At 40.6% G+C, this 24,147-nt stretch overlaps 1 protein-coding gene across 1 annotated transcript in view; it reads right to left on the bottom strand.

The window, feature by feature from the left end:
* NAA16 (N-alpha-acetyltransferase 16, NatA auxiliary subunit) overlaps positions 1-24,147 on the bottom strand; it is a 325,238-nt gene that overhangs the window by 186,604 nt on the left and 114,487 nt on the right. Inside the window, 4 exon segments of the mRNA XM_053707967.1 lie at positions 7,779-7,972; positions 21,538-21,562; positions 21,564-21,752; positions 22,542-22,670. Coding sequence (XP_053563942.1) covers positions 7,779-7,972; positions 21,538-21,562; positions 21,564-21,752; positions 22,542-22,670 — 537 coding nt within the window.

The raw sequence follows: 24,147 nt of genomic DNA, 5'->3' as shown, positions 1-24,147 counted from the left end.
AGTACCAGAATCCAGCCCCAGGACCTCTTGCAAGTAAGGACATAATCCCTAGGAAACGAGAAGGACCTTGGGGTCACAATAGAAAACTGTATACAGAAACCTCTCCAAAGGAGGACAAATGCAAAGAAACCGCTTCCACAGCCAGAGGCATGGAGAAGGGATGAGAGATGGTGAAACCAAGTGATATAAGACCATTCGGGCATACCGAAAGCTCAGTGGAACAGACCACCACGAGCCCACATCAAGGTGTAAAAACTGTCCCCAACTACCACTGAGGATTATCTTTCTTTTTAAACAACAACAACATTTCTAGTGTTGACTGTCCCTTTAATACACTTTTTAAATCTGTGATTACCTTGTATCTAAGCATCTTCTGACAGCCCCTTGATCACATGACTTTTTATTTAGTATCTATTGACCTGAATGTAAGCCAATTAGTGCTGTGTTGTGCATAACTTCACGGGCGTGAGCATAATGTTATCTATATGGCTCACATGAACTAGCACTCCCCTGTTGTGTAAAGCTAATAAAAAAGCATGTGATAAGAGGCAGTCTTTAGTGGCTTAGAAAAAGGCAGACATTTTGAGGTTTAAAGGTTATAAAGTATTATTATTATCTGGTATTTGTAGAGTGCCAACAGGTTCCGCAGCGCTAAAGTATAATAATATAACAGTGTTGGTTGTGTAAAGCTGGGAAATAGGTAGTAAAAGGCATTATCTTAAATAAATTTTTGTGTCGACTGTCCCTTTAAGTATTGGTCTGGAAAAAAAAAATGGTTACCCCACTGCCCATTCCATGCAATAGATTATGACTGCAGTTCTTTCAATCTAATGTACCTAAAATATATAGGCGCACTAAATATATGCCCTAACAAAAAAATAAACATATGGTCGCAAATGTACAGATAGTAAGTGAAAAAAAGAGGGTATGTTCTGGCTAACAGCACAGTACATTAAGCGTTAGATTAACTACCCATTCTGTCTGAAGGGCTGAATAAAAAAAAAGAATGTTATGTAACCAGAGGAGAAAGGTCTTACACTTCCATCTTCCTGAGATTCATTTGAAAAATGGATAGAGATTGTTGAGTGTACTAGACTACAATACCTGTTATGCCTTTCCATTAATGCGGGCATATTGTTTTGTTTTTTATGTATAAATATTTTAATCAATATTCAGAAAATGAGGTTGATCAGTGTTTAGCAGTGATTATATTCAGTTATATCATCTTATTCTAATATGACTAGTAAAAACATAATTTATGCTTACCTGATAAATGTATTTCTCTTGTAGTGTATCCAGTCCACGGATCATCCATTACTTGTGGGATATTCTCCTTCCCAACAGGAAGTTGCAAGAGGATCACCCACAGCAGAACTGCTATATAGCTCCTCCCCTCACTGCCATATCCAGTCATTCGACCGAAACAAGCCGAGAAAGGAGAAACCATAGGGTGAAGTGGTGACTGAAGTTTAATTAAATTTAGACCTGCCTTAAAAGGATAGGGCGGGCCGTGGACTGGATACACTACAAGAGAAATAAATTTATCAGGTAAGCATAAATTATGTTTTCTCTTGTTAAGTGTATCCAGTCCACGGATCATCCATTACTTGTGGGATACTAATACCAAAGCTAAAGTACACGGATGATGGGAGGGACAAGGCAGGAACTTAAACGGAAGGAACCACTGCCTGTAGAACCTTTCTCCCAAAAACAGCCTCCGAAGAAGCAAAAGTATCAAATTTGTAAAATTTGGAAAAAGTATGAAGCGAAGACCAAGTCGCAGCCTTGCAAATCTGTTCAACAGAGGCCTCATTTTTAAAGGCCCAGGTGGAAGCCACAGCTCTAGTGGAATGAGCTGTAATCCTTTCAGGAGGCTGCTGTCCAGCAGTCTCATAAGCTAAACGGATTATACTCCGAAGCCAAAAAGAAAGAGAGGTTGCCGAAGCCTTTTGACCTCTCCTCTGTTCAGAGTAAACGACAAACAGGTTAGATGTTTGGCGAAAATCTTTAGTAGCCTGTAAGTAAAACTTCAAGGCACGGACTACGTCTAGATTATGCAAAAGACATTCCTTCTTTGAAGAAGGATTAGGACATAATGATGGAACAACAATCTCTTGATTGATATTCTTGTTAGAAACCACCTTAGGTAAAAACCCAGGTTTTGTACGCAGAACAAATTTATCTGAATGAAAATTCAGATAAGGAGAATCACAATGTAAGGCAGATAACTCTGAGACTCTTCGAGCCGAGGAAATAGCCATCAGAAAAAGAACTTTCCCTGATAGAAGTTTGATATCAATAGAATGAAGGGGTTCAAACGGAACCCCTTGAAGAACTTTAAGAACCAAGTTTAAGCTCCATGGAGGAGCAACAGGTTTAAACACAGGCTTAATTCTAACTAAAGCCTGACAAAAAGCCTGAACGTCTGGAACTTCTGCCAGACGCTTGTGTAAAAGAATAGACAGAGCAGAAATCTGTCCCTTTAAAGAACTAGCTGATAATCCTTTGTCCAAACCCTTTTGGAGGAAGGACAATATCCTAGGAATCCTAACCCTACTCCATGAGTAATTCTTGGATTCACACCAATGAAGATATTTACGCCATATCTTGTGGTAAATTTTCCTGGTGACAGGCTTTCGTGCAAGTATTAAGGTATCAATTACTGACTCGGAGAAGCCACGCTTTGATAGGATCAAGCGTTCAATCTCCATGCAGTCAGTCTCAGAGAAAGTAGATTCGGATGATTGAAAGGACCTTGTATTAGAAGGTCTTGTCTCAGAGGCAGAGTCCATGGTGGAAAGGATGACATGTCCACTAGGTCTGCATACCAGGTCCTGCGTGGCCACGCAGGCGCTATCAATATCACCGATGCTCTCTCCTGTTTGATTTTGGCAATCAGACGAGGGAGCAGAGGAAACGGTGGAAACACATAAGCCAGGTTGAAGAACCAAGGCGCTGCTAGAGCATCTATCAGTGCCGCTTCTGGGTCCCTGGACCTGGATCCGTAACAAGGAAGCTTGGCGTTCTGGCGAGACGCCATGAGATCCAATTCTGGTTTGCCCCAACGGAGAACCAATTGAGCAAACACCTCCGGATGAAGTTCCCACTCCCCCGGATGAAAAGTCTGACGACTTAGAAAATCCGCCTTCCAGTTCTCTAAACCTGGGATATGGATCGCTGACAGGTGGCAAGAGTGAATCTCTGCCCAGCGAATTATCTTGGAGACTTCTGACATCGCTAGGGAACTCCTGGTCCCCCTTGATGGTTGATGTAAGCCACAGTTGTGATGTTGTCCGACTGAAATCTGATGAACCTCAGTGTTGCTAACTAAGGCCAAGCTAGAAGAGCATTGAATATTGCTCTTAACTCCAGAATATTTATTGGGAGGAGTTTCTCCTCCTGAGTCCATGAACCCTGAGCCTTCAGGGAGTTCCAGACTGCACCCCAGCCTAGAAGGCTGGCATCTGTTGTTACAATTGTCCAATCTGGTCTGCGAAAGGTCATACCCTTGGACAGATGGACCCGAGATAACCACCAGAGCAGAGAATCTCTGGTTTCCTGATCCAGGTTTAGTAGAGGGGACAAATCTGTGTAATCCCCATTCCACTGACTGAGCATGCATAATTGCAGCGGTCTGAGATGCAGGCGCGCAAATGGCACTATGTCCATCGCTGCTACCATTAAGCCGATTACTTCCATGCACTGAGCCACCGTGGGACGCGGAATGGAGTGAAGAACACGGCAAGCATTTAGAAGTTTTGATAACCTGGACTCCATCAGGTAAATTTTCATTTCTATAGAATCTATTAGAGTCCCTAGGAAGGAAACCCTTGTGAGAGGAGATAGAGAACTCTTTTCTTCGTTCACTTTCCACCCATGCGACCTCAGGAATGCCAGAACTATCTATGTATGAGATTTAGCAATTTGAAAGCTTGACGCCTGTATCAGGATGTCGTCTAGGTAAGGAGCCACCGCTATGCCTTGCGGCCTTAGGACCGCCAGAAGTGAGCCCAGAACCTTTGTAAAAATTCTTGGGGGTGTAGCCAACCCGAATGGAAGAGCTACAAATTGGTAATGCCCGTCTAGAAAGGCAAACCTCAGGAACCGATGATGATTCTTGTGAATCGGAATGTGAAGGTAGGCATCCTTTAAGTCCACTGTGGTCATGTACTGACCCTCTTGGATCATGGGTAAAATGGTTCGAATAGTTTCCATCTTGAATGACGGAACTCTGAGGAATTTGTTTAGGATCTTTAGATCCAAAATTGGTCTGAAGGTTCCCTCTTTTTTGGGAACCACAGATTTGAATAAAACCCCTGTCCTTGATCCGTCCGCGGAACTGGATGGATCACTCCCATTACAAGGAGGTCTTGTACGCAGCTTAGGAATGCCTCTTTCTTTATCTGGTTTGCAGATAATCTTGAAAGGTGAAATCTCCCTTGTGGAGGAGAAGCTTTGAAGTCCAGAAGATATCCCTGAGATATGATCTCCAACGCCCAGGGACCCTGAACATCTCTTGCCCACGCCTGGGCGAAGAGAGAGAGTCTGCCCTCTACTAGATCCGTTGCCGGATAGGGGGCCGTTCCTTCATGCTGTCTTGGAGGCAGCAGCAGGCTTTCTGGCCTGCTTGCCCTTGTTCCAGGACTGGTTAGGTTTCCAGGCCTGCTTGGATTGAGCAAAAGTTCCCTCTTCTTTTGAAGCAGAGGAAGTTGATGCTGCACCTGCCTTGAAATTTCGAAAGGCACGAAAATTAGACTGTTTGGCCCTGATTTGGCCCTGTCCTGAGGAAGGGTATGACCCTTACCTCCAGTAATGTCAGCAATAATTTCTTTCAAGCCAGGCCCGAATAAGGTCTGCCCCTTGAAAGGAATGTTGAGTAATTTAGACTTTGAAGTCACATCAGCTGACCAGGATTTGAGCCATAGCGCCTTACGCGCCTGGATGGCGAATCCAGATTCTTAGCCGTTAGTTTAGTCAAATGATCAATGGCATCAGAAACAAATGAGTTAGCTAGCTTAAGAGTTCTAAGCTTGTCAATTAATTTCAGTCAATGGAGCCGTATGGATGGCCTCTTCCAGGGCCTCAAACCAGAACGCTGCTGCAGCAGTGACAGGAGCAATGCATGCAAGGGGCTGTAAAATAAAACCTTGTTGAATAACCCTCTAATTTTTTATCCATTGGATCTGAAAAAGCACAACTATCCTCAACCGGGATAGTGGTACGCTTTGCTAAAGTAGAAACTGCTCCCTCCACCTTAGGGACTGTCTGCCATAAGTCCCATGTAGTGGCATCTATTGGAAACATTTTTCTAAATATAGGAGGTGGGGAAAAGGGCACACCGGTTCTATCCCACTCCTTACTAATAATTTCTGTAAGCCTTTTAGGTATTGGAAAAACATCAGTACTCACCGGCACTGCATAGTATTTTTCCAGCCTACACAATTTCTCTGGTACTGCAATTGTGTCAGTCATTCAGAGCAGCTAATACCTCCCCAAGCAATACACAGAGGTTCTCAAGCTTAAATTTAAAATTAGAAATCTCTGAATCAGGTCTCCCTGATTCAGAGACGTCATCCACAGACTGAAGCTCTCCGTCCTCAGGTTCTGCATATTGTGACGCAGTATCAGACATGGTTCTTACAGCATCTACGCGCTCTGTATCTCGTCTAACCCCAGAGCTATCGCGCTTGCCTCTCAATTCAGGCAATCTGGATAATACCTCTGACAGGGTATTATTCATGATTGCAGCCATGTCCTGCAAAGTAATCGCTATGGGCGTCCCTGATGTACTTGGCGCCATATTAGCGTGCGTCCCTTGAGCGGGAGGCGAAGGGTCCGACACGTGGGGAGAGTTAGTCGGCATAACTTCCCCCTCGACAGACCCCTCTGGTGACAATTCTTTTATAGATAAAGACTGATCTTTACTGTTTAAGGTGAAATCAATACATTTAGTACACATTCTCCTATGGGGCTCCACCATGGCTTTTAAACATAATGAACAAGTATCCTCTGTTTCAGACATGTTTGTACAGACTAGCAAGGAGACTAGCAAGCTTGGAAAACACTTTAAAGCAAGTTAACAAGCAATATAAAAAACGTTACTGTGCCTTTAAGAGAAACAAATTTGACAAAATTTGAAATAACAGTGAAAAAAGGCAGTTACACTAACGAAATTTTTACAGTGTATGTAACAAGTCAGCAGAGCATTGCACCCACTTGCAAATGGATGATTAACCCCTTAATACCAAAAACGGAATAATAAATGACAAAAACGTTTTTAAACACAGTCACAACAACTGCCACAGTCTACTGTGGTTGTTACCCTCCTCAAACACGACTTTTGAAGCCTTTTGAGCCCTTCAGAGATGTCCTGTATCATGCAGAAGGAAGCTGAGTGTCTCAGTCTAATTCTAGCTGCGCAGAAAAGCTCTAAAATAGGCCCCTCCCACTCATATTACAACAGTGGAAAGCCTCAGGAAACTGTTTATAGGCAAAAATCAAGCCAGCCATGTGGAAAAAAACTAGGCCCCAATAAGTTTTTTCACCAAACATATATAAAAACGATTAACATGCCAGCAAAAGTTTTATATTACACTTTTATAAGAGTATGTATCTCTGTTAATAAGCCTGATACCAGTCGCTATCAATGCATTTAAGGCTTAACTTACATTAATCCGGTATCAGCAGCATTTTTCTAGCAAATTCCATCCCTAGAAATATGTTAACTGCACATACCTTATTGCAGGAAAACCTGCACGCCATTCCCCCTCTGAAGTTACCTCACTCCTCAGAATATGTGAGAACGGCAGTGGATCTTAGTTCTGCTAAGATCATAGAAATTACAGGCAGATTCTTCTTCTAATGCTGCCTGAGATGAAACAGTACACTCCGGTACCATTTAAAAATAACAAACTTTTGATTGAAGTTAAAAAACTAACTATAATACACCACTCTCCTCTTACTACGTCCATCTTTGTTGAGAGTTGCAAGAGAATGACTGGATATGGCAGTGAGGGGAGGAGCTATATAGCAGCTCTGCTGTGGGTGATCCTCTTGCAACTTCCTGTTGGGAAGGAGAATATCCCACAAGTAATGGATGATCCGTGGACTGGATACACTTAACAAGAGAAATGTCTGATAATTATGTTGGATGAGATCCTGTAAACTCAATATAAATAAAAAATTAAAATAAAATAAACATATTATTAGTTCCGTAAGTAAATAGCCACCTCATGGTTCAACATTATAAAGTTTGGGTGTGCTCTGTGATGCTCATGCATCAATATTTTTTGATAACTACATCAGAATAGCAACAATGGATATAAGAACCTAATTTCACTATTTAATTATAAAATTACAAATCATGTTAATTGTCTACATTAAAGGAATATGAAACCCAACATGTGTCTTTCATGATTCCGGTAGAGCATGTGTCTTTAAACAACTTTTGGATTTACTTCTATTATGAATCAGGGATGTATGCTTAGAAGCCGGACCATTTCTAGAGCACTATATAGCAGTTTTGCAAGAATGTTTTCCATTTGCAACACTAGATGGCAGCACTATTTCCTGTCATGTAGCACTCCAGATTGCCTACGTAGGTATCTCTTCAACACAGAATATCATGGAACAAAGCATATTTGACAAGACGTAAATTGGAAACTTTTTTTTAAATGACATGCTCTGTCTGAATCACAAAAGAACATTTGTAATAACCCATTTAATAACATGGATCACAAACGCAAAGCTCGTAAGGAATGGTTATTAGTGCTGCCTACCCTCTCCAGTTTCTCAGGAACTAGTTCCTCTTTAGGTCCACTGGTCTCTTCTTCCTCTTCATCTCTCTTCTTCTTTTGATTCTTCTGTTGCCGTTCCCTCTCAGCATGTTTTCGCTCCTCCTCCAGTTTAGCTTTTTTCTGAGCTCTCCTTTGTTTGCTTAACATTTTCTTTAATTCTTTTGCTGAAAGATTCTCTAAAATAAAGATGTACGCTTTCAGCGATTAGATCTTAAACATGCTTTATAACATCTTGTAGAATATGGCAGGGTTATGACTTATGAAACCTACAATAATGAGAATTAAAGGGACAGTATATTGTAAAATTGTTTTTCCTTTAATGTGTTTCCAATTACTTTTTAACCAGCTGCAGAGCATAAAATGTATGAGATTTGCTGTTTTAAGGCTTATTTGTGTATATGAATTAGCTGATTGTGTTTTGAAGCCACAACCTAATAAAATGGGTTGAGCTTGTAGGTATAATCAGATCTCATTACTTTATCACACTGTGTACATATACATCCTTCTTTATCTTATATCTGTCCATAAACAAATCACCAATACTTGGAGAGAACAATGGAAAACTGACATTGTATTACTTATCTCTTCTATAACCCACTGGCAGTGTAACTTCTACTGGCTGTGTTAACACAGCTTGGCCTTGAGGCCAAAAACTTTCAGGATGGGTGGGGATAACACAGGCTAAATAAACTATTTCAAATGCCAATATAAAGGTAATTGAAATCATGTAAACAATTTAATACACTCCAGCAGGTAAAGTGGATAATTGGGAACAAATTAAAGGGGAGAACATTTTTGAGTAAACTGTCCCTTTAAATTCCAGGAAAATAGGCAAAATTAATGAGCATATTGCAATGTTTTTACTCTGCAAAACTAAACAAACATTCTATGTTACAATATTAAAGTGTTTTATGTTTATTTAATCCAATCAATCAAATGCTGGAAAGTCAAAGGAAATTCCAACAACCTTGTTGAAATATAATTGATGTATTCTGTAAGATTCCCAATTGGTTTTAAAATGCCCAAACTTGGAATTCTTTAAAAGGGAGGGACTTGCAGAGTTCAGAGATCACAATGCAGTATGACAGTTAACATATAACAGATTTCTTTCTATATAATGGTGCACAGAAACAGATACATTTATACAATGTTCATAATTTAACAGATATAGCATTTGCTTCAACATTTCTCACAGCTGTGACTAGATTTACTCTAAGAACTATTTTAAATATTAAATTCTAATTTCTGAAACAAGAGCCTGAAAATGAAGAAGGCTGGAAAAATTCTTAACATACTTTTGTTTGATTGCACTGCAGGTGTGAATATTTTTCTATCAAATGCAAAAAACATAATTTATGTAAGAACTAACCTGATAAATTCATTTCTTTCATATTAACAAGAGTCCATGAGCTAGTGACGTATGGGATATACATTCCTACCAGGAGGGGCAAAGTTTCCCAAACCTTAAAATGCCTATAAATACACCCCTCACCACACCCACAAATCAGTTTAACGAATAGCCAAGAAGTGGGGTGATAAGAAAAAAAGTGCGAAGCATATAAAATAAGGAATTGGAATAATTGTGCTTTATACAAAAAAATCATAACCACCACAAAAAAGGGTGGGCCTCATGGACTCTTGTTAATATGAAAGAAATGAATTTATCAGGTAAGTTCTTACATAAATTATGTTTTCTTTCATGTAATTAACAAGAGTCCATGAGCTAGTGACGTATGGGATAATGACTACCCAAGATGTGGATCTTTCCACACAAGAGTCACTAGAGAGGGAGGGATAAAATAAAGACAGCCAATTCCTGCTGAAAATAATCCACACCCAAAATAAAGTTTAACGAAAAACATAAGCAGAAGATTCAAACTGAAACCGCTGCCTGAAGAACTTTTCTACCAAAAACTGCTTCAGAAGAAGAAAATACATCAAAATGGTAGAATTTAGTAAAAGTATGCAAAGAGGACCAAGTTGCTGCTTTGCAGATCTGGTCAACCGAAGCTTCATTCCTAAACGCCCAGGAAGTAGATACTGACCTAGTAGAATGAGCTGTAATTCTTTGAGGCGGAATTTTACCCGACTCAACATAGGCAAGATGAATTAAAGATTTCAACCAAGATGCCAAAGAAATGGCAGAAGCTTTCTGGCCTTTCCTAGAACCGGAAAAGATAACAAATAGACTAGAAGTCTTACGGAAAGATTTCGTAGCTTCAACATAATATTTCAAAGCTCTAACAATCATCCAAAGAATGCAACGATTTCTCCTTAGAATTCTTAGGATTAGGACATAATGAAGGAACCACAATTTCTCTACTAATGTTGTTGGAATTCACAACTTTAGGTAAAAATTCAAAAGAAGTTCGCAACACCGCCTTATCCTGATGAAAAATCAGAAAAGGAGACTCACAAGAAAGAGCAGATAATTCAGAAACTCTTCTAGCAGAAGAGATGGCCAAAAGGAACAAAACTTTCCAAGAAAGTAATTTAATGTCCAATGAATGCATAGGTTCAAACGGAGGAGCTTGAAGAGCTCCCAGAACCAAATTCAAACTCCAAGGAGGAGAAATTGACTTAATGACAGGTTTTATACGAACCAAAGCTTGTACAAAACAATGAATATCAGGAAGAATAGCAATCTTTCTGTGAAAAAGAACAGAAAGAGCGGAGATTTGTCCTTTCAAAGAACTTGCGGACAAACCCTTATCTAAACCATCCTGAAGAAACTGTAAAATTCTCGGTATTCTAAAAGAATGCCAAGAAAAATGATGAGAAAGACACCAAGAAATATAAGTCTTCCAGACTCTATAATATATCTCTCGAGATACAGATTTACGAGCCTGTAACATAGTATTAATCACGGAGTCAGAGAAACCTCTTTGACCAAGAATCAAGCGTTCAATCTCCATACTTTTAAATTTAAGGATTTCAGATCCGGATGGAAAAAAGGACCTTGCGACAGAAGGTCTGGTCTTAACGGAAGAGTCCATGGTTGGCAAGATGCCATCCGGACAAGATCCGCATACCAAAACCTGTGAGGCCATGCCGGAGCTATTAGCAGAACAAACGAGCATTCCCTCAGAATCTTGGAGATTACTCTTGGAAGAAGAACTAGAGGCGGAAAGATATAGGCAGGATGATACTTCCAAGGAAGTGATAATGCATCCACTGCCTCCGCCTGAGGATCCCGGGATCTGGACAGATACCTGGGAAGTTTCTTGTTTAGATGAGAGGCCATCAGATCTATCTCTGGGAGCCCCCACATTTGAACAATCTGAAGAAATACCTCTGGGTGAAGAGACCATTCGCCCGGATGCAACGTTTGGCGACTGAGATAATCCGCTTCCCAATTGTCTACACCTGGGAAATGAACCGCAGAGATTAGACAAGAGCTGGATTCCGCCCAAACCAAAATTCGAGATACTTCTTTCATAGCCAGAGGACTGTGAGTCCCTCCTTGATGATTGATGTATGCCACAGTTGTGACATTGTCTGTCTGAAAACAAATGAACGATTCTCTCTTCAGAAGAGGCCAAAACTGAAGAGCTCTGAAAATTGCACGGAGTTCCAAAATATTGATCGGTAATCTCACCTCCTGAGATTCCCAAACTCCTTGTGCCGTCAGAGATCCCCACACAGCTCCCCAACCTGTGAGACTTGCATCTGTTGAAATTACAGTCCAGGTCGGAAGAACAAAAGAAGCCCCCTGAATTAAACGATGGTGATCTGTCCACCACGTTAGAGAGTGTCGAACAATCGGTTTTAAAGATATTAATTGATATATCTTCGTGTAATCCCTGCACCATTGGTTCAGCATACAGAGCTGAAGAGGTCGCATGTGAAAACGAGCAAAGGGGATCGCGTCCGATGCAGCAGTCATAAGACCTAGAATTTCCATGCATAAGGCTACCGAAGGGAATGATTGAGACTGAAGGTTTCGACAAGCTGTAATCAATTTTAGACGTCTCTTGTCTGTTAAAGACAGAGTCATGGACACTGAATCTATCTGGAAACCCAGAAAGGTTACCCTTGTTTGAGGAATCAAAGAACTTTTTGGAAAATTGATCCTCCAACCATGATCTTGAAGAAACAACACAAGTCGATTCGTATGAGACTCTGCTAAATGTAAAGACTGAGCAAGTACCAAGATATCGTCCAAATAAGGAAATACCACAATACCCTGTTCTCTGATTACAGACAGAAGGGCACCGAGAATCTTTGTGAAAATTCTTGGAGCTGTAGCAAGGCCAAACGGTAGAGCCACAAATTGGTAATGCTTGTCTAGAAAAGAGAATCTCAGGAACTGATAATGATCTGGATGAATCGGAATATGCAGATATGCATCCTGTAAATCTATTGTGGACATATAATTCCCTTGCTGAACAAAAGGCAATATAGTCCTTACAGTTACCATCTTGAACGTTGGTATCCTTCATAACGATTCAATAATTTTAGATCCAGAACTGGTCTGAAGGAATTCTCCTTCTTTGGTATAATGAAGAGATTTGAATAAAACCCCATCCCCTGTTCCGGAACTGGAACTGGCATAATTACTCCAGCCAACTCTAGATCTGAAACACAATTCAGAAATGCTTGAGCTTTCACTGGATTTACTGGGACACGGGAAAGAAAAAATCTCTTTGCAGGAGGTCTCATCTTGAAACCAATTCTGTACCCTTCTGAAACAATGTTCTGAATCCAAAGATTGTGAACAGAATTGATCCAAATTTCTTTGAAAAAACGTAACCTGCCCCCTACCAGCTGAACTGGAATGAGGGCCGTACCTTCATGTGAACTTAGAAGCAGGCTTTGCCTTTCTAGCAGGCTTGGATTTATTCCAGACTGGAGATGGTTTCCAAACTGAAACTGCTCCTGAGGATGAAGGATCAGGCTTTTGTTCTTTGTTGAAACGAAAGGAACGAAAACGATTGTTAGCCCTGTTTTTACCTTTAGATTTTTTATCCTGTGGTAAAAAAACATAATTTATGCTTACCTGATAAATTCCTTTCTTCTGTTGTGTGATCAGTCCACGGGTCATCATTACTTCTGGGATATAACTCCTCCCCAAGAGGAAATGCAAGAGGATTCACCCAGCAGAGCTGCATATAGCTCCTCCCCTCTACGTCAGTCCCAGTCATTCGACCAAGAATCAACGAGAAAGGAGTAACCAAGGGTGAAGTGGTGACTGGAGTATAATTTAAAAGATATTTAGCTGCCTTAAAAAAGGGGCGGGCCGTGGACTGATCACACAACAGAAGAAAGGAATTTATCAGGTAAGCATAAATTATGTTTTCTTCTGTTATGTGTGATCAGTCCACGGGTCATCATTACTTCTGGGATACCAATACCAAAGCAAAAGTACACGGATGACGGGAGGGATAGGCAGGCTCATTATACAGAAGGAACCACTGCCTGAAGAACCTTTCTCCCAAAAATAGCCTCCGAAGAAGCAAAAGTGTCAAATTTGTAAAATTTGGAAAAAGTATGAAGCGAAGACCAAGTTGCAGCCTTGCAAATCTGTTCAACAGAGGCCTCATTCTTAAAGGCCCAAGTGGAAGCCACAGCTCTAGTGGAGTGAGCTGTAATTCTTTCAGGAGGCTGCTGTCCAGCAGTCTCATAGGCTAAACGTATTATGCTACGAAGCCAAAAAGAGAGAGAGGTAGCAGAAGCTTTTTGACCTCTCCTCTGTCCAGAATAAACGACAAACAGGGAAGAAGTTTGGCGAAAATCTTTAGTTGCCTGCAAGTAGAACTTGAGGGCACGAACTACATCCAGATTGTGTAGAAGACGTTCCTTCTTTGAAGAAGGATTTGGACACAAGGATGGAACAACAATCTCTTGATTGATATTCCTGTTAGTGACTACCTTAGGTAAGAACCCAGGTTTAGTACGCAGAACTACCTTGTCTGAGTGAAAAATCAGATAAGGAGAATCACAATGTAAGGCTGATAACTCAGAGACTCTTCGAGCCGAGGCAATAGCCATTAAAAACAGAACTTTCCAAGATAACAATTTTATATCAATGGAATGAAGGGGTTCAAACGGAACACCCTGTAAAACGTTAAGAACTAAGTTTAAACTCCATGGCGGAGCAACAGCTTTAAACACAGGCTTGATCCTAGCTAAAGCCTGACAAAAAGCCTGGACGTCTGGATTTTCTGACAGACGCCTGTGTAACAAGATGGACAGAGCTGAAATCTGTCCCTTTAATGAACTAGCTGATAAACCCTTTTCTAAACCTTCTTGTAGAAAGGACAATATCCTAGGGATCCTAACCTTACTCCAAGAGTAACCTTTGGATTCGCACCAGTATAGGTATTTACGCCATATTTTATGGTAAATCCTTCTGGTAACAGGCTTCCTAGCCTGTATCAGGGTATCAATAACCGACTCAGAAAAACCACGTTTTGATAAAATCAAGCGTTCAATTTCCAAGCAGTCAGCTTCAGAGAAGTTAGATTTTGATGTTTGAATGGACCCTGTATCAGAAGGTCCTGTCTTAGAGGTAGAGACCAAGGCGGACAGGATGACATGTCCACTAGATCTGCATACCAAGTCCTGCGTGGCCATGCAGGCGCTATTAGAATCACTGATGCTCTCTCCTGTTTGATTTTGGCAATCAATCGAGGAAGCAGCGGGAAGGGTGGAAACACATAAGCCATCCCGAAGTTCCAAGGTGCTGTCAAAGCATCTATCAGAACCGCTCCCGGATCCCTGGATCTGGACCCGTAGTGAGGAAGTTTGGCGTTCTGGCGAGACGCCATGAGATCTATCTCTGGTTTGCCCCAACGTCGAAGTATTTGGGCAAAGACCTCCGGATGAAGTTCCCACTCCCCCGGATGAAAAGTCTGGCGACTCAAGAAATCCGCCTCCCAGTTCTCCACTCCCGGGATGTGGATTGCTGACAGGTGGCAAGAGTGAGACTCTGCCCAGCGAATTATCTTTGATACTTCCATCATTGCTAGGGAGCTTCTTGTCCCTCCCTGATGGTTGATGTAAGCTACAGTCGTGATGTTGTCCGACTGAAACCTGATGAACCCCCGAGTTGTTAATTGGGGCCAAGCCAGAAGGGCATTGAGAACTGCTCTCAATTCCAGAATGTTTATTGGAAGGAGACTCTCCTCCTGGTTCCATAGTCCCTGAGCCTTCAGAGAATTCCAGACAGCGCCCCAACCTAGTAGGCTGGCGTCTGTTGTTACAATTGTCCAGTCTGGCCTGCTGAATGGCATCCCCCTGGACAGGTGTGGCCGATAAAGCCACCATAGAAGAGAATTTCTGGTCTCTTGATTCAGATTCAGAGTAGGGGACAAATCTGAGTAATCCCCATTCCACTGACTTAGCATGCACAATTGCAGCGGTCTGAGGTGTAGGCGTGCAAAAGGTACTATGTCCATTGCCGCTACCATTAAGCCGATCACCTCCATGCATTGAGCTACTGACGGGTGTTGAATGGAATGAAGGACACGGCATGCATTTTGAAGCTTTGTTAACCTGTCTTCTGTCAGGTAAATCTTCATTTCTACAGAATCTATAAGAGTCCCCAAGAATGGAACTCTTGTGAGAGGAAAAAGAGAACTCTTCTTTTCGTTCACTTTCCATCCATGCGACCTTAGAAATGCCAGAACTAACTCTGTATGAGACTTGGCAGCTTGAAAGCTTGAAGCTTGTATTAGAATGTCGTCTAGGTACGGAGCTACCGAAATCCCGTGCGGTCTTAGTACCGCCAGAAGGGCACCCAGAACCTTTGTGAAGATTCTTGGAGCCGTAGCCAATCCGAATGGAAGAGCTACAAACTGGTAGTGCCTGTCTAGGAAGGCAAACCTTAGATACCGGTGATGATCTTTGTGAATCGGTATGTGAAGGTAAGCATCTTTTAAATCCACTGTGGTCATGTACTGACCCTTTTGGATCATGGGTAAGATTGTCCGAATAGTTTCCATTTTGAACGATGGAACTCTTAGGAATTTGTTTAGAATCTTTAAATCTAAGATTGGCCTGAAAGTTCCCTCTTTTTTTGGGAACCACAAACAGGTTTGAGTAGAACCCTTGTCCTTGTTCCGACCGCGGAACCGGATGGATCACTCCCATTAATAACAGATCTTGTACACAGCGTAGAAACGCTTCTTTCTTTATCTGGTTTGTTGACAACCTTGACAGATGAAATCTCCCTCTTGGGGGAGATAATTTGAAGTCTAGAAGGTATCCCTGAGATATGATCTCTAGCGCCCAGGGATCCTGAACATCTCTTGCCCAGGCCTGGGCGAAGAGAGAAAGTCTGCCCCCCACTAGATCCAGTCCCGGATCGGGGGCTCTCGGTTCATGCTGTCTTTGGGGCAGCAGCAGGTTTCCTGGCCTGCTTGCCCTTGTTCCAGGACTGGTTAGGCTTCCAGCCTTGCCTGTAACGAGCAACAGCTCCCTCCTGTTTTGGTGCCGTGGAGGTTGATGCTGCTCCTGTTTTGAAAATTAGACTGTCTAGCCTTAGCTTTGGCTTTGTCTTGAGGTAGGGCGTGGCCCTTACCTCCTGTAATGTCAGCGATAATTTCTTTCAAACCGGGCCCAAATAAAGACTGCCCCTTGAAAGGTATATTAAGTAATTTGGACTTAGAAGTAACATCAGCTGACCAGGATTTTAGCCACAGCGCCCTACGTGCTTGGATGGCGAATCCTGAGTTCTTAGCCGTAAGTTTGGTTAAATGTACTACGGCCTCCGAAATGAATGAATTAGCTAGTTTAAGGACTCTAAGCCTGTCCGTAATGTCGTCTAGCGTAGATGAACTAAGGTTCTCTTCCAGAGACTCAATCCAAAATGCTGCCGCAGCCGTAATCGGCGCGATACATGCAAGGGGTTGCAATATAAAACCTTGTTGAACAAACATTTTCTTAAGGTAACCCTCTAATTTTTTATCCATTGGATCTGAAAAAGCACAGCTATCCTCCACCGGGATAGTGGTACGCTTAGCTAAAGTAGAAACTGCTCCCTCCACCTTAGGGACCGTTTGCCATAAGTCCCGAGTGGTGGCGTCTATTGGAAACATCTTTCTAAATATTGGAGGGGGTGAGAACGGCACACCGGGTCTATCCCACTCCTTAGTAACAATTTCAGTTAGTCTCTTAGGTATAGGAAAAACGTCAGTACTCGCCGGTACCGCAAAGTATTTATCCAACCTACACAGTTTCTCTGGTATTGCAACGGTGTTACAATCATTGAGAGCTGCTAAAACCTCCCCTAGTAATACACGGAGGTTCTCCAATTTAAATTTAAAATTTGAAATATCTGAATCCAATCTGTTTGGATCAGAACCGTCACCCACAGAATGAAGCTCTCCGTCCTCATGCTCTGCAAGCTGTGACGCAGTATCAGACATGGCCCTAGTATTGTCAGCGCACTCTGTTCTCACCCCAGAGTGATCACGCTTGCCTCTTAGTTCTGGTAATTTAGACAAAACTTCAGTCATAACAGTAGCCATATCTTGTAATGTTATCTGTAATGGCCGCCCAGATGTACTAGGCGCCATAATATCACGCACCTCCCGGGCGGGAGATGCAGGTACTGCCGCGTGAGGCGAGTTAGTCGGCATAACTCTCCCCTCGCTGTTTGGTGAAATTTGTTCAAATTGTACAGATTGACTTTTATTTAAAGTAGCATCAATACAGTTAGTACATAAATTTCTATTGGGCTCCACCTTGGCATTGGAACAAATGACACAGATATCTTCCTCTGAGTCAGACATGTTTAACACACTAGCAATAAACTTGCAACTTGGTTATAATCTTTTTTAGCAAAAACGTACTGTGCCTCAAAGAGGTACTAAACGATTAAATGACAGTTGAAATAATGAACTGAAAAACAGTTATAGCATCAAACTTTAAAACAACACAACTTTTAGCAAAGGTTTGTTCCCATTAGCAAAATAACAATAATTAAATTTGACATAAAAATTACAGAGCAACGTTTTTATTCACAGTCAATATAAAATTCTCACAGCTCTGCTGAGAGAATCTACCTCCCTCTAAAGAAGTTTGAAGACCCCTGAGATCTGTCGGAGATGAACCGGATCATGCAGGAAATATAAGAGTAACTGACTGGAAATTTTTGATGCGTAGCAAAGAGCGCCAAAAAACGGCCCCTCCCCCTCACACACAGCAGTGAAGAGAAACGAAACTGTCACAATTAAAACCAAACAACTGCCAAGTGGAAAATAATGCCCAAATATTTATTCACTCAGTACCTCAGAAATGTAAACGATTCTACATTCCAGCAAAAACGTTTAACATGATAAATACTTATTAAAAGGATTAGTGACTTTTAACAGAGTAGTTCCGGTGAAATACCATCCCCAGAATACTGAAGTGTATACATACATGTCATTATAACGGTATGGCAGGATTTTCTCATCAATTCCATTCAGAAAATAAAAACTGCTACATACCTCAATGCAGATTCATCTGCCCGCTGTCCCCTGATCTGAAGCTTTTACCTCCCTCAGATGGCCGAGAACAGCAATATGATCTTAACTACTCCGGTTAAAATCATAGTAAAAAACTCTGGTAGATTCTTCCTCAAACTCTGCCAGAGAAGTAATAACACGCTCCGGTGCTATTGTAAAATAACAAACTTTTGATTGAAGTCATAAAAACTAAGTATAATCACCATAGTCCTCTCACACATCCTATCTAGTCGTTGGGTGCAAGAGAATGACTGGGACTGACGTAGAGGGGAGGAGCTATATGCAGCTCTGCTGGGTGAATCCTCTTGCATTTCCTGTTGGGGAGGAGTTATATCCCAGAAGTAATGATGACCCGTGGACTGATCACACATAACAGAAGAAAGTTCCTTTCCCACCAGTAACAGTTGAAATAATAGAATCCAACTGAGAACCAAATAATTTGTTTCCCTGGAAAGAAATGGAAAGTAGAGTTGATTTAGAAGCCATATCAGCATTCCAAGTCTTAAGCCATAAAGCTCTTCTGGCTAAGATAGCCAGAGACATAAACCTAACATCAACTCTAATAATATCAAAAATGGCATCACAGATAAAATTATTAGCATGCTGGAGAAGAATAATAATATCATGAGAATCACGATTTGTTACTTGTTGCGCTAGAGTTTCCAACCAAAAAGTTGAAGCTGCAGCAACATCAGCCAATGATATAGCAGGTCTAAGAAGATTACCTGAACACAGATAAGCTTTTCTTAGAAAAGATTCAATTTTTCTATCTAAAGGATCCTTAAACGAGGTACCATCTGACGTAGGAATGGTAGTACGTTTAGCAAGGGTAGAAATAGCCCCATCAACTTTAGGGATTTTGTCCCAAAATTCTAACCTGTCAGGCGGAACAGGATATAATTGCTTAAAACGTTTAGAAGGAGTAAATGAATTACCCAATTTATCCCATTCTTTGGAAATTACTGCAGAAATAGCATTAGGAACAGGAAAAACTTCTGGAATAACCGCAGGAGCTTTAAAAACCTTATCCAAACGTATAGAATTAGTATCAAGAGGACTAGAATCCTCTATTTCTAAAGCAATTAGTACTTCTTTAAGTAAAGAGCGAATAAATTCCATCTTAAATAAATATGAAGATTTATCAGCATCAATCTCTGAGATAGAATCCTCTGAACCAGAAGAGTCCAAAGAATCAGAATGATGGTGTTCATTTAAAAATTCATCTGTAGAGAGAGAAGATTTAAAAGACTTTTTACGTTTACTAGAAGGAGAAATAACAGACAAAGCCTTCTTTATGGATTCAGAAACAAAATCTCTTATGTTATCAGGAACATTCTGCACCTTAGATGTTGAGGGAACTGCAACAGGCAATGGTACATTACTAAAGGAAATATCTGCTTTAACAAGTTTGTCATGACAATTATTACAAACAACAGCTGGAGGAATAGCTACCAAAAGTTTACAGCAGATACACTTAGCTTTGGTAGATCCAGCAGGCAGTGATTTTCCTGTAGTATCTTCTGGCTCAGATGCAACGTGAGACATCTTGCAATATGTAAGAGAAAAAACAACATATAAAGCAAAATAGATCAAATTCCTTATAAGACAGTTTCAGGAATGGGAAAGAATGCCAAATATCAAGCTTCTAGCAACCAGAAGCAAATGAAAAATGAGACTGAAATAATGTGGAGACAAAAGCGACGCCCATATTTTTTAGCGCCAAAGAAGACGCCCACATTATTTGGCGCCTAAATGCTTTTGGCGCCAAAAATGACGCCACATCCGGAACGCCGACATTTTTGGCGCAAAATAACGTCAAAAAATGACGCAACTTCCGGCGACACGTATGACGCCGGAAACGGAAAAGAATTTTTGCGCCAAAAAAGTCCGCGCCAAGAATGACGCAATAAAATGAAGCATTTTCAGCCCCCGCGAGCCTAACAGCCCACAGGGAAAAAAGTCAAATTTTTGAGGTAAGAAAAATATGATAATTCAATGCATAATCCCAAATATGAAACTGACTGTCTGAAAATAAGGAAAGTTGAACATTCTGAGTCAAGGCAAATAAATGTTTGAATACATATATTTAGAACTTTATAAATAAAGTGCCCAACCATAGCTTAGAGTGTCACAGAAAATAAGACTTACTTACCCCAGGACACTCATCTACATGTTTGTAGAAAGCCAAACCAGTACTGAAACGAGAATCAGTAGAGGTAATGGTAAATATAAGAGTATATCGTCGATCTGAAAAGGGAGGTAAGAGATGAATCTCTACGACCGATAACAGAGAACCTTATGAAATAGACCCCGTAGAAGGAGATCACTGCATTCAATAGGCAATACTCTCTTCACATCCCTCTGACATTCACTGCACGCTGAGAGGAAAAACCGGGCTCCAACTTGCTGCGGAGCGCATATCAACGTAGAATCTAGCATAAACTTACTTCACCACCTCCCTTGGAGGCAAAGTTTGTAAAACTGATTTGTGGGTGTGGTGAGGGGTGTATTTATAGGCATTTTAAGGTTTGGGAAACTTTGCCCCTCCTGGTAGGAATGTATATCCCATACGTCACTAGCTCATGGACTCTTGTTAATTACATGAAAGAAATGAATTTACAGCATAGAATTTAGCCATCTGGTTGTATAAGAGTCAGCAGCAATTTAGCCATTATAATTAAAGCAGCAGGTAACAATATTAATAATCTAGGGATCTATATATTATAGATCATTGCTAGGTAACCTCCTAAAGGCGTCCTCTCCAGCCCCAATAGTAAACCAGGTAAGCCCTTGAGGATCCTTTTCAACCCCAAGAGTAGAGCAAGAAATAATGTCCAATTTTTATCTTACATAAAAACAAATCCTTTGCTTTACATGTGGGATCCTACTCCACCATCCCCTAATTTACTGTCTCTCATCCAGCAACATATTTTAACACTGACAATACGTCCAATAAAAAAATTAAAGGGACCAATTGCAAAACTACATGATTATAAACCTTCATATATAAAAATAATTGTAGATTTATTTTGTGAAATGAGTGTATTGTTTTAGGTTTATTCTTTTCACCGATTAACCCTGTCTCCCAGAACAAAAAACATTGCTAACCAATTAAACTAATATTCAGACATAGCACAAACTCTGTTTCACTTGCAATAATGAAACAATTGTTCTGTGGGACTGGGGACCTTTTGATGATTCTGGGCCCTCATACGATTCCCATCACCAGTATAGATTATTATCTTCCACTCATATCAACCTTAAAGTGATTAGAATGAAATACTTACCTGAATTTACTTCCTGTTCTTTGCCTTTCATTGGTTAAAGGGTTTTCATGCAATTTCAAGTAGATTTCTATGGAAGACTGAGCAGCTTTAAAATAAAATATATGCTGCCTAAGAACATCCTCCAGACGCAGGAGATCCACCTAGGCACGCAAAGTCATCTTCCTCATACAGTAGGTGTGGAAATCGAACTGGTCATCGGTTATTTCAAAAAAATGCTAGAAAGAGAAATGTTATACAGGTACATATGTGCAACCTCCATTCAGCTCTCCATTAATTTGACTGTATACCTTTGTTCCCAGCATTGTGATTCACTGGTATAGTGAGCAGCTGTGCTATGGTAGCAAGATAATTAAAACCTCTGAGACTTTAAACAAGGCACATTGTTATTAAAAAAAACAAATACATAAGTGCATAACTGTTTGACACATGCAGCACTACTTTATGTGTGTTCATTACTGCCCATTCCTTTCCATCATTTTCTCTATAACTAAAATCATACTTTATATTTGAGAGGCATATATTATACTAAAGCATGTGTATGCTAAACTGTGAGCACGCTCAACAAGGCTGCTAGAGGAAAAAGAAGCATGGACTCCATGAGCGGCCGGGAGAGCAACCAGATGGAGCTTAAAAGCATTAGAGCATGTTTCATCAACCCAGAGTAAGTTACTTAGGAGTTACAGAACACAATCTCTTAAAATGTATACAGTTATAGCAAACTCCACTGTTTTTGTTAAGCAATGGCAAGATATTTAGGTAGTGTGCGGCCCACATGAGTTGCGGTTGTATGGAAAATGGCACGCGACTTAAATGAGTGACACCCTTGTGTTAGAATGTTCACTTATGCACCTCCCCTCAGATTCTTGCTGTATTTACTGCTATCTTGAATACTAAAACAAACATCTTTCAGTTGCTTTTATGATACTGGAGTAGCTAGTATGTGGAGGAAACTAAACAGGAAATAACCGCTTTCTAAGTTATACTATTAGTTGATCTAAACTTACCCTTTCAATCTCATGGCACTTCTTCAGCGCATCTCCATATTTTCCTTGTCTCTGGTAAGCTCCGGCACATTCTGTCTGGAACCACATGCACTGCATCTCATTTAGATTTTCCATAGCAGGTGTTCCTTCCTGAAGTAAGTAATTCAAGCAGTATAGTGAGGGTTTATCCTGAATGCCATCTCATAAACGCCTCAAAAAGAAAAAAATACATTTTTGCGGTGGATGATGACTATTTCTACCACTTTGTATACCTAAAATCAAATAAACCGCACATTTTATAGCATCTGTTTTTTTTTATTTTATATTTCTCTATCTACTGCATTGAAAATCAGGCCACGGTTTATTCAGGGGGAACAAAAAGTAATACCCAAATATTACAATATAGGCCTTGCTCTAGTAAAAGTAAATTCAAATATGCAATTAGGGGTTCATTTAGGAAGACTAATTTACACTAATAACTTTAGTCTAATGTTTCTCTGATCCTATTTGTTTTGTAATAATGGACTTGGAACTAAAATTCAAGAAGATCCTCAGTGTTTAAGGGCTAAAACTGTTGGGTAAACTACAGTAGCTTGGTTACTACTCGCCAATGCCAATTATTTATCTCCTGTACCTGCAGCTCTCTTACATTTATTCTATTACAGATGGCAGCTGATGAAGTTCAGCTGTATCGTTGCATGCAGTGAAAGATGCAATGTGCAGTGAAAGATGTATCTTGCACAGCAGAAAGCAGCAGATTAACTATTTTTTTTAATAAACACAGTTTAAAAGTTAAATAACCAAATACATAAAAGCCCTTAGGAAAAATATAGAATTATGCAGCACTAAAACACAATATACAACTCCAATCCTGTATAGTGCACTGTAAACTGAAGTGCACGATACAGCTTTGCCAAGAATACAAACTGATCTGTAAATGCGCATTGCTTTTATCAAAGGATGTGAGAATACTAATCTCCAAGATGTAAAACTTTACTAGCTGGGGGAAATAATTACTCTGCAATGGCCATCTTAACTGCTTTAAACGTACACACTTAAGCAGTGTGCCAAAAAAGGTACACAAACCCTTTATAAGAACCAGTGTTTAAGGTTCTCTAAAAAAAGAAAACAAAATTATATATACCATTTATTACCAAAATAAAAACTCATTTCAGAATGCAAAATAAGGCAAGTTAAAATCAGGTTTAGTCCAACCCTTACAAAGGTTTAAAAAAAAACAAAAAAAACAAATATCAGAATTTATGCTTACCTGATAAATTACTTTCTCTTGTGTGTATCCTGTCCACGGATTCATCCTTTACTTGTGGGATATTCTCCTTCCTAACAGGAAGTGGCAAAGAGAGCACACAGCAGAGCTGTCCATATAGCTCCCCCTCTAGCTCCACCCCCCAGTCATTCGACCAAAGGTTAGGAAGAAAAAGGAGAAACCATAGGGTGCAGTGGTGACTGTAGTTTAAACAAAAAAATCTACCTGACTTAATAACCAGGGCGGGCCATGGACTGGTACACCACAAGAGAAAGTAATTTATCAGGTACGCATAAATTCTGTTTTCTCTTGCAAGGTGTATCCAGTCCACGGATTCATCCTTTACTTGTGGGATACCAA

The sequence above is a fragment of the Bombina bombina genome, chromosome 3, assembly GCF_027579735.1.
Source record: "Bombina bombina isolate aBomBom1 chromosome 3, aBomBom1.pri, whole genome shotgun sequence".
Lineage (NCBI taxonomy): Eukaryota > Metazoa > Chordata > Amphibia > Anura > Bombinatoridae > Bombina > Bombina bombina.
The sequence above is the reverse complement of the archived record's forward strand: the minus strand, read 5'-3'. Positions and strand labels throughout refer to the sequence as shown.